General features: G+C 37.1%; 1 protein-coding gene across 1 annotated transcript; it reads left to right on the top strand.

The window, feature by feature from the left end:
- Positions 1-1,977: 1,977 nt before the first annotated feature.
- tmem30aa (transmembrane protein 30Aa) lies at positions 1,978-10,907 on the top strand. The gene is made up of 7 exons (XM_063007942.1): positions 1,978-2,169; positions 3,619-3,732; positions 6,947-7,054; positions 7,132-7,219; positions 7,906-8,046; positions 8,733-8,942; positions 10,641-10,907. Exons 1-7 carry the CDS (start codon positions 1,978-1,980, stop codon positions 10,835-10,837), a joined length of 1,050 nt encoding a protein of 349 aa, XP_062864012.1. The 3' UTR covers positions 10,838-10,907.

Below are 10,907 nucleotides of genomic sequence, written 5' to 3'. Positions count from 1 at the left end.
GGTTGTGTCATAAAGGGCATATGGTGTAAAAACAACATGTAAACATGCAGAGGAATGACCCACTGTTGCGAATCCTATTGGGAGCAGCCAACAGGAATAATTAATTTCATCCACTGTAGATTCTTTTTCACACATTTCTGTTTACAATCAAATTCAGAATTTACTATTTCTACATATGCAGTGTGTTACTATTGTTTCTCTTTTTGAAACTAACAAATAATTCAAATTTTATTTAAGCACATTGTTACTCCAAAAAGGAATTTTCACCTGTTACTCTTAGGGTTGGTTTCACAGACAGGGATTAAGCCTAGTCCTAGACTACACAGCATTTTGAATGGAGATTCTCCATTTAAAGCAAAATGTAGTCCTGAACTAGCCATGATCCCTGTTTGGGAAACCAACCCTTATTGTTTAAAACAGTACACTTGTTTTACTTTGTAAATTTTAGCATATAATTTGTTTTTTATAACGAACTATTTTTCAGTGTGAACTTTTCTAGAATAACAAGTACAGATAAAGTGGTGATGATGTGATGATATTCTTGATTGCAGTGTTATGCTTGCAGTGCCATTACAAAGGTGGGGATAATGGTGGCCTAGTGGATAGAGCTTTGGGTTATCAATCGTAAGATTGTCGGTTCTCTTGAGCAAGGCCCTTAACCCTGTCTGCTCCAGGGGTGCTGTACAATGGCTGACCCTGCGTTCTGACCCCAGCTTCCATGCAAGCTGGAATATGCGGAAAAAGCATTTCATTGTACTGTACATGTGTATATGTATATATGACAAATAAAGGATTTCTTCATTGTTCTAAAAAAGTATCTCTCTCTTTCTACATACATACAAACAGAGCATAATATTACTAATAAACCTTTTACAAGGGTGGAACGGTAGTGCTGTCGCTTCACCCCAACTTTGTGGGAACAGTCTGGGGATGGCCCCTTCCTGTTCCAACATGACTGTGCACCAGTGCACAAAGCAAGCGCCATAAAGACATGGATGAGTGAGTTTGGTGTGAAAAAACTTGACTGGCCTGCACAGAGTCCTGACCTCAACCCTTTAGAACACCTTTGGGATGAATTAGAGCGGAGACTGTGAGCCAGGCCTTCTGTACTACTTCTGACCTTACAAATGCGCTTCTGGAAGAATGGTCAAAAACTCCCAAACACACACTCCTAAACCTTGTGGAAAGCCTTCCCAGAAGAGTTGAAGCTGTTATAGCTGCAAAGGGTGGGCCGACATCATATTAAACACTATGGATTAAGATTGGGATGTCACTCAAGTTCATATGTGTGCGAAGGCAGACGAGCGAATACAGTACTTTTGGCAAATTTAAATTCGTACCAGAACTAATTTGCTGTGTTATTTGGGTTATAATTCGACATTGTATTCGACAGATGTACTGTATATATGTTAAGTAGACTTATTCTGCTACTTAACTATATTCAGTCGGTACCTGGGCTAAATTCGGACCAGAACTAATTTGCTGTGTTATTTGGGTTATAATTCGACATTAATGCATAAAGTTCATTAAGATGTTTAAAGAGTAAAGATTAACAAATGATTTGTCTGACTCAAGTCAAATCAATTAGCACAGAGTGCTGATAAGAGTTGAATCATTTCGTGAAATGATTCGACTCTTATCAACAAGCTGTGCTAATTGATTCGACTCACTAATTGAGCAGAAGTGTGTATTATGATCCGCTACCCCTCAAGCGAGGTGGGCGGGGAAAAGCTTATTAACTCTTTCGTAACCACATACTCACAGATTATTGGCTGAAACCGCTTCCCTGTTTACTGCCGTCACGCGTCTGACAGGTAAGCCAGCCTCTCTGAGCAAACCAACTTCATGCTTAGTTCATTTAGTCTGGTTCGGTCTGCGGGTATTAAAATTAACATACTGAGAAAAGGTGAAGTTTTTCTCCAGCTGTGCGTTTAGCCAGCTTTCTCAGTGCCATACCGAACCAAGAAAGCAGACACAATGTCGGCGGGAGCAGATGAAGAGAAGAGTGAGAAACCAGATAACAGCGCTTTTAAACAGCAGTGTTTACCAGCCTGGCAACCTGTTCTTACTGCCTCTGCCATCCTGCCCGTCTTCTTCATCGTCGCTCTCATCTTCATCCCTGTAGGCATCGGATTGTTCATTACCTCCAACCAGATCAAAGAGTTTGAGGTACCAGCACTTGTAATACTTATAGCTTTTGTAATACTGAAATGAATGTTATTTAAAGTAACTATACAGAAAGTAACTATACAGTATATATATATACGCAATATATATGTATATAGAGCCTTACAAAACATTTTAAATAACGTAATTTTATATATATATTTTATATGTTATATATAATATTACATTTATGTACATGTTCTGTGACACCCTTAAATGTTTAAAAGGTAACTTAAAAAGTACAAAATGTCTTTATTTAATATTCACAAATACGTTACTATATGCATTTGCTGTCCAATCCCATTTTTCTTATATTTCTTCTATATGTTAGTACTGTTCTAGAGGTTAAATACTACCCAACACGTATTAATTCAGGTCCCATAAAACCAAACAATTTAAATATGTATATGTATATAATATATGTATATATGTATATGTGTGTGTATATATAATACATACACACACAGACATATATATGTGTGTATATATATATATATATATATGTATATATATATATATATATATATATATATATATATATATATATATATATATATATATATATATATATATATATATATATATACACACATATACACACACACACACACACACACACACATATATATATATATATATGTGTGTGTACACCTTATTTAGTATACATTTATAAAACTAGAGCTAAAATAATTTACACATTTTTATTAACAGTCACTTAAAAATAGTAATAACTTTTGTTTGTGTCCCACCTAACCCTTTTTAAAATTTCAATTTCAATTAAATTTTATATAATTTTAAACGCTGTAAAACAAATATTTATACACTGCACAGGTTTGGTTCATAAAATATGTTGTTGACTATCTTGAATGCTATTGTAGCATGGTCTTAATGAGTCTGTGTCTGATCTCTTTAAAAACAAACAAACACATTATATTACGATTATTACTACATTTGGTACCTATATTCAGATATATGAATTAAAATGTTGTAGCTGGATCTAGCTGGTAAAAGTCTTGCAATAGTTGAATAGTTTGGCAGTATCTGCAATATAATACATCTTTTTTATTAGACTTTTAAAAAGCAGAGCTATTTATAAACAACAGTAAATTTCCACATAATTACATAATTCAATTCTATACATCTCACATAGTGTAATGGAATTAATTGATTCTTACAGGGTAATGCTTGTTTTATATTATTAATTCAAACCTCTGTTTTAGTAGGTTATTGTGTCTGTACGTCTTAACACATGTTGACTAAATTGTATACCTCTGTCCTTTATACACTCATAAATGTACTAATCTGAATAAAAAACAATTGCATTGGAAATATCAGTTTATCAGTCTATGAAGAAGTCATGTAAACCTGTAGAGATTTGTGTGGATTTTAGCAATTGCCAGGCAACAAGCAAATCATGTTGACGTACTGGAGCCTTTATGCGCTTTGTTGTAGATTGACTACACTGGTGTGGAAATCAGCAGTCCATGCTTCGGGTGCTCACAAGCCAACAACTGGAACACTTCATGCAAATGCTCTATGTTTTTTACCCTACGACAGCCCTTTGAGGTAAACTATTAAACAAAAACATATCTGCTTATTAATAGCTTATTTACTGGTGGATATGTTTAGGCACAAGTTCATTTTGTGTCTATAAGTTCCTTTTAAATTAAACTGACAGTGAACATTAAACTCATTTTATTCATTATTCATTTGTAGTTTCTAGGCCACTGCATTGATTTCTCTGATTAAACAAGTTTCTTTAAAAAAAAAAAATTGTCACCATACTTAAAGAAATGGTTCAAGGAAAAACAAACATAGAGTTGCAGTAGCTACCTATTGGGTAGGTCTATTCTAATTTAAGGTGAGTGTATTGAGATTTTTGCATTTACTTTGCATTATTTGTATTTTACTTAAGCCATGTGGCAAACTAAGAAGCAAAAATATTGTCAGAAATTTGCAAAAAAGGTTTGTAAACTTAAAATTTAAAATAAAATAAAATAAATTACCCAGATTTCTGCATGAATTACATAAAAGATCATCTGATCAGCATTAGATTTTTATCCAGGTTATAATAATAGATATACTCATTAAGCCTAATAACATACAAACAGTTTTACTTTCTATGACTTTATTAAACTCAGCGACTATTTATTCACAGAAGAAAATTTGTGTAAAACCATTTATTAAGCTGGCAGAACCTCCTATAGTATTATTAACATTTTCTGTACCTGCTGAACAGACTCAAACTTTGGTAAAAACAAAATACAGGGTGGGCCATTTATATGGATACACCTAAATAAAATGGGAATGGTTGGTGATATTAACGTCCTGTTTGTGGCACATTAGTATATGGGAGGGGGAAAACTTTTCAAAATGGGTGGTGACCATGGCGGCCATTTTGAAGTCGGCCATTTTGGATCCTACTTTAGTTTTTTCAATGGGAAGAGGGTCATGTGACACATCAAACTTATTGAGAATTTCACAAGAAAAACAATGGTGTGCTTGGTTTTAACATAACTTTATTCTTTCATGAGTTATTTACAAGCTTCTCTTTGTTTACAGCCATTGACATGTCGCAGAGGTTAACACGTGAGGAGCAGATAGAAATTGTGTTGATGTCTGGTGAACGCAGTACCCGGGTCATTGCAGCAGATTTCAATGCAAGACACCCTACGAGACCACCCATCTCCCATGCTACAGTTAGCAAACTGCTTGCCAAGTTTCGTGAAACTGGTTCAGTGTTGGATTTGCCAAAATGTGGACGCATGAAAACTGTCACTAATGAAGAAACATCAGTGGCTGTCCTAGCTTCATTCAGCAAGAGCCCACAGCGTAGCACTCGCCGCATGTCACTGGAGAGTGGCATCAGTCGAACATCCCTTCGGCGGATATTAGCTACTCACAAATGGCACCCTTACAAACTCCAGCTGCTGCAGCATCTCAACGAGGATGACCCAGATCGGCGCACTGAATTTGCAGAATGGGCAAAACAAAAATTGGAACAGGACCCTCAGTTTACACAGAACATTTTGTTCAGTGATGAGGCAAACTTTTATGTGAATGGTGAAGTTAACAAACAAAACCACCGCTATTGGTCTGACACTAACCCACATTGGATAGATCCCTCCAAGACTGTTGGAACATAAAAACTGATGGTATGGTGTGGTATATGGGGTACAAAGATAGTGGGGCCATTCTTCATCAATGGAAACCTCAAGGCCACTGGATATTTGAAATTGCTACGTGATGATGTGTTTCCCTCTTTATGCACTGAAGCTGGCACGTTCCCTGAGTTTTTCCAGCAAGATGGTGCACCACCACATTATGGGTGTCAGGTCCGAGCATTCCTAGATTAACAGTTTCCTGGAAAGTGGATTGGTCGTCGTGGGCCAGTTGAATGGCCCCCAAGGTCTCCCGATCTGACCCCCTTAGACTTTTATCTTTGGGGTCATCTGAAGGCAATTGTCTATGCTGTGAAGATACGAGATGTGCAGCACCTGAAATTACGGATACTGGAAGCCTGTGCTAGCATTTCTTCTGTGGTGTTGCTATCAGTGTGTGAAGAGTGGGAGAAGAGGGTTGCATTGACAATCCAACACAATGGGCAGCACTTTGAACACATTTTATAAGTGGTCAGAAACTTGTAAATAACTCATGAAAGAATAAAGTTACGTTAAAACTAAAGTTGGATCCAAAATGGCCGACTTCAAAATGGCCGCCATGGTCACCACCCATCTTGAAAAGTTTTCCCCCTCCCATATACTAATGTGCCACAAACAGGAAGTTAATATCACCAACCATTCCCATTTTATTTAGGTGTATCCATATAAATGGCCCACCCTGTATATGAATAAATGAATAAATACACTAGCAAGTTGTAGAGGTTACTGCAAGTGGAAAATGTAATATAAGGAAAGGAAAACACAACGGAAAGAAACACAGTTAAAAAATTCTTTTTTGATTAAAAAATAAAGGTAACACTTTTGACCCATAAGGAAAGTAACCCCCCATCCCCCTGTAGCTCCTGGTTCTCATTCATCTTTAGGATTTAATGGTAGAAGCAAATGAAGCCAACAACGCCACACTTAAACAACAGTGTTTAAGGCCCATGCCAAAATAAAAAACATTTTTAATTGGCTCGGTGAGTAGCACTGTCACCTCACAGTGAGAATGTCCTGGGTTTGATTCCCAGATGGCATCGTCTCTTTCTGTGTGGAGTTTGCATGTTCTCTCTTCGTTTCCTTTAGGTGAAGTGGAGATTGGAATCATGTGTAGCCTGTAACTACCTGTCCTGCCATGAATGTAACCAAAGTGTAAAACATGATGTTAAAATCATGATAAATAAATACATTAGTTCATGGAACATTTCAGGTGTGTTTTGGCAAATGTAAGGAAAGCCTTTGTGTTCATTCAGGTTAGACTTTTTCTAATAGTAAAATCTATCTAATCCAAGAAGAGTATGTGGTTTCCTAGATGTTAGTCTTAATTCATTTCTTATTACCTAAATCAGTAGTGGATACACACTTTTAGATGATGATGGCTCTCACAGAGCCTTAGAAATGGCTTTCTAACCCTTATTGGACCTTATTGGTTAGGGGGATTTGGGGGTGACGCAACCCACCTTTTTGTGTTTGGGCTTGGAACCGGCACTAAGAGTGCTTTTTCCAATGGCTATGCTGTTTCGTATTATTTAAGAACTGTGTCTGTGTCTTATATTATGTAAAAAAGGCACATTAGGTTTACTAATTATATTTTACTTTCTTTGATGCTTGGTTTCTAGGGCAACGTTTACATGTATTATGGATTGTCCAACTACTACCAAAACCAGAGACGTTACTACAGGTCAAAGGATGACAGGCAGCTGAATGGAGAATCAAATGCTTTAACTGTAAGTCACTGTTACCTCTGTTTGGATTTAATTTGTGTGGAGTTGTTTTAATCTGGATCTCTTCATATGTTTGACAGAACCCCAACAAAGAGTGTGAGCCGTACCGCACAGTTGATGACGTTCCCGTTGCTCCATGTGGTGCTCTTGCCAACAGCCTTTTTAATGGTAATTAAAAAATTATTAATAAATGTTTATACTTATTTATACTTATACTTAATATATAGATATAATGCAAATACATGCACTTGTATAATTAAAATACAACAGTTTGTGAAACCTATATCAATTATTTAAAAGCTTTTTGAAGATTTTTAGCAGTTAATCCAAGGTACTGTATAACACATTGTGCTGTTTGATATTTGCAAAATGCCCACTTAGCTACAGCACTAAATTATGTTAATCATTATAAATCATAAAATCATTACTTATTCCAAATTAATAAACAACCAGATGTTTGGAGATGTTTTTGCAGGACTTTAGTAGAATGTATCATTACATTAGTTCCTCTAAACCCATCTGAATTGTTTCTTCAACCAAGTGATGGTTTGGGACATGGTTTACACTCATTATTTTTTTCTGAAAAGAGCAGACCTGGACTTTGTAATCCTTTTTATCAAAGCAGAGCATCTCTACAGTCCAGAACTGTTAGTTATCAGCACAGAGGTTCACATATTTGTTTTGTTTTAGCTTGAAACATACCTGCTTATTGAGGACAGTAATTAAATACATAAAAGGGAATTTTTTTCATCGCAGAATTATTGCAGAAATTCAGGTCATTTAAAAGGCTTCACGTTTTTATGTATAAAGATATCAGATTTATTTGTGGTTTCTGTTTCTTCTTGTGCTCTCAGACACTTTGAGGCTTTTTTACATGACTGATAATGGAAGCTATATTCCTATTCCACTTGGGAAGAGGGACATTGCTTGGTGGACTGACAAGCATACAAAATTCAGGAATCCATCAGGAGACAACTTCACCAGCATGTTTGAAGGTATTTTACACCTCTAAAAAAGATTGATGAGCAGGGTTGGCAGATGTTAACTGACCAAATGGATGGTGAGGGATAATTTGCAGATTATTAAGTTATTTTGTTATTTTGTTGAATATAGGCATAGGTTATATGGATGCCAATGGTTTATGTGCAAACAAATAGAGATATTTAAAACATATTAAAATTGAGTTTTTTTCAAATTAATCTGTGAACCAAAAGATGATCAACTTATTTGAGTATTTTAAAAAGTCTTTTTTGTAATTTGTAATTTTATGTCCCATTTTAATTTTATGTTACACCTTGCCTTGCCAATAAGTCAGGTTGTTACACACATGTGTATGATGTTTGTGGAAAAAGCTGTTTTTAATGATTGAGCACAGTTTATCACAGGATTAGCTGAGTGGACATTTTATTGAACTGTTAACAATACCATCTGGACATGAACAAAGAAGCTATAATCTGGACTTTCTGGTTGGAAACTGGACACTTGAAACCCCTATTACTGATGTCATTATATCTAACAAAACAAAAGGATATTGAATTATGTTCACCATGGACTAGGGCTGGTGTATGTCATTGAATTGACTGTTAATTGACAATTAATTACAGGATTATATGTAAATTTACAATAGTTTCTAAATCGCTCTGCTTTTCAAAAGTCAGACAACAGATTCATTACATTGCAGGTACTTCCAAACCATTGAACTGGCACAGGCATGTTTACCAGCTTGATCCTGCTGATCCTGACAACAATGGTTTCATTAATGAAGACTTCATTGTGTGGATGAGAACAGCTGCCATGCCCAACTTCAGGAAACTGTACCGCATCATCTTTCCAAAGGACAACCACAGTCCAACTCTCCCTGCTGGAAACTACAGCCTGCATATCAATTACAGTATCCTTTTAGATGATGCCTAATATTTATTGTTTATATCATATTATTTGCTGATTAGGAAGTTGTGGATTAGGAAGCTAACTTACTTGTTTTACTCAGGTTTACTTGCATAACAGCAGCGGCCTACAAAGTACTCGATTTGTGTCTTTTGATAAAGCTTTTATTTTTTCAGTTTTTAAAGCCTTTCCTTTGGGAAGCTTCTATGTGCATTTCTAAATTATTTATTTTAACAGGAATTTTAAAATTTTAACCTTTTAGCCCACAATTATGTTTGTTTGTTTATTAGGATTTTAACGTCATGTTTTACACTTTGGTTACATTTATGACAGGACAGGTAGTTACTCATTACACAAGGTTAATCAGTTCACAAGATTACATCGAACACAGTCTTGGACAATTTTGTGTCTCCAATTCATCTCACTTGCATGTCTTTGGACTGAAAAAAAAGACATGCATGTCTTTGGACTGAAAAAAGTGTCCGGAGGAAACCCACGCGGACACTGGGAGAACATGCAAACTCAACACAGAAAGGACCTGAACCGCCCCACCTGGGGATCGAACCCAGGACCTTCTTGCTGTGAGGCGAAAGTGCTACCCACTGAGCCAGACTCCTCAGTGTAACAGGGTTTTCCTCTCTAGAATGGCTACACGCTCACTACTCCGTTCCCCTGCTCTGCTATTGGGTCCTGTCTCCCTCTGCTGGTGAGTCTGAGTAACACATACTCACCAGCGCTGTTGCACACTATTTTTCTATTAATTAGAGTCTGTTTTGGTTAGAGTTATTGTTAACAGTAATGGCACACACACATATACATGATAAATACACCAGAATTTTACATTATTATGATCAGGAAAACTTTAGTTGGCTGTGGGTGCCTTCCTGAGCAACGTGTTATGTAATATCTAAGTCATTATACACATCAACAGAAATTGCGGTTGGATACTGTACAATATACAAAATGCTAGTACAAGTAAACCAGCAGTTGGCGCCGTTTAGGTGGCGCAGCGGTAAAAACACACGCTGGAACCAGAGCTGGGATCTCAAATACATTGTATCGAATCTCAGCTCTGCCTGCCGGCTAAGGCTGAGCAGCCACATGAACAACGATTGGCCTGTTGTTCAGATGGGCGGGACTAAAGCCAGATGGGGTCCCTCTCTCATGACTGGTGCTCTCTCTCAAAGACCTCTGCTGGCTGATTGATGGCGCCTGCACAGAGATGAGAAAAGAGTGCTCTCAGGGTGTGTCTCTCCGTACACAATGCTGAGCTGCACTGCACAAGTCAGAGTGTAGGTGATAAGATGCATATGGCATGCTGCCCATATGTCGGAGGGGGTGTGGGTTAGCTTTGTTCCCCTCAATCAGAGCGGGGATCGGCATTGGTGGAGAGGAAGCATGACGCAATTGGGCAATTGGACGCACTAAAAAGAAAAAAAAAAAGCAGTTCGTGGGTCAGTGTTGCACTGACGAGGCTTGCTAGTTGGCACAATATCGCTAGTTTCACAAAAAAAGGAACACTATTTCTCATAGTCACATAATTAAGACGTACCTTAAGCTGAGTGGCAGGTCTGAGGGTTAACTTCTTAAGATCTTCATCATATAGCAGGCCATGTGCAGTATAATTTGTCACATATAAACACATATACATATCCATATAAAAGAATGTTTAAAATATTGTACCTTAACCACGTCAACCCAGATTACCCAGTGCTCAGTTTTGACGGACGCAAACGCATGGTCCTTAGCACCATCTCCTGGATGGGTGGGAGGAACCCATTCCTGGGCATCCTCTACATAATTGTAGGTGTGATTTGGTTCATTTTGGGTGTGGTGCTACTGGTTGTCCACCACAAATATGGCAATCAAAACAACAGCAGTGATGAAATATTTGAATAGAGCCTGAAGACTGCTGGAACGGTTCTGGATGTTCATATTTACTGGAGAGCTACGACTTCTTCCTGCACTT

The sequence above is a fragment of the Trichomycterus rosablanca genome, chromosome 13 (assembly GCF_030014385.1).
Source record: "Trichomycterus rosablanca isolate fTriRos1 chromosome 13, fTriRos1.hap1, whole genome shotgun sequence".
Classification (NCBI taxonomy): Eukaryota; Metazoa; Chordata; class Actinopteri; order Siluriformes; family Trichomycteridae; genus Trichomycterus; species Trichomycterus rosablanca.
This window is presented reverse-complemented; position numbering and strand designations above follow the sequence as displayed.

What these genes read in the sequence shown, in the direction of transcription:
- tmem30aa (XM_063007942.1), top strand. Translation starts at nt 1,978, where the DNA reads ATGTCGGCGGGAGCAGATGAAGAGAAGAGTGAGAAACCAGATAACAGC. An exon ending in ACCAGATCAAAGAGTTTGAG is followed by an intron (nt 2,170 to 3,618) that starts GTACCAGCACTT and finishes GCTTTGTTGTAG; the next exon opens with ATTGACTACACTGGTGTGGA. An exon ending in TGCCAACAGCCTTTTTAATG is followed by an intron (nt 7,220 to 7,905) that starts GTAATTAAAAAA and finishes TTGTGCTCTCAG; the next exon opens with ACACTTTGAGGCTTTTTTAC.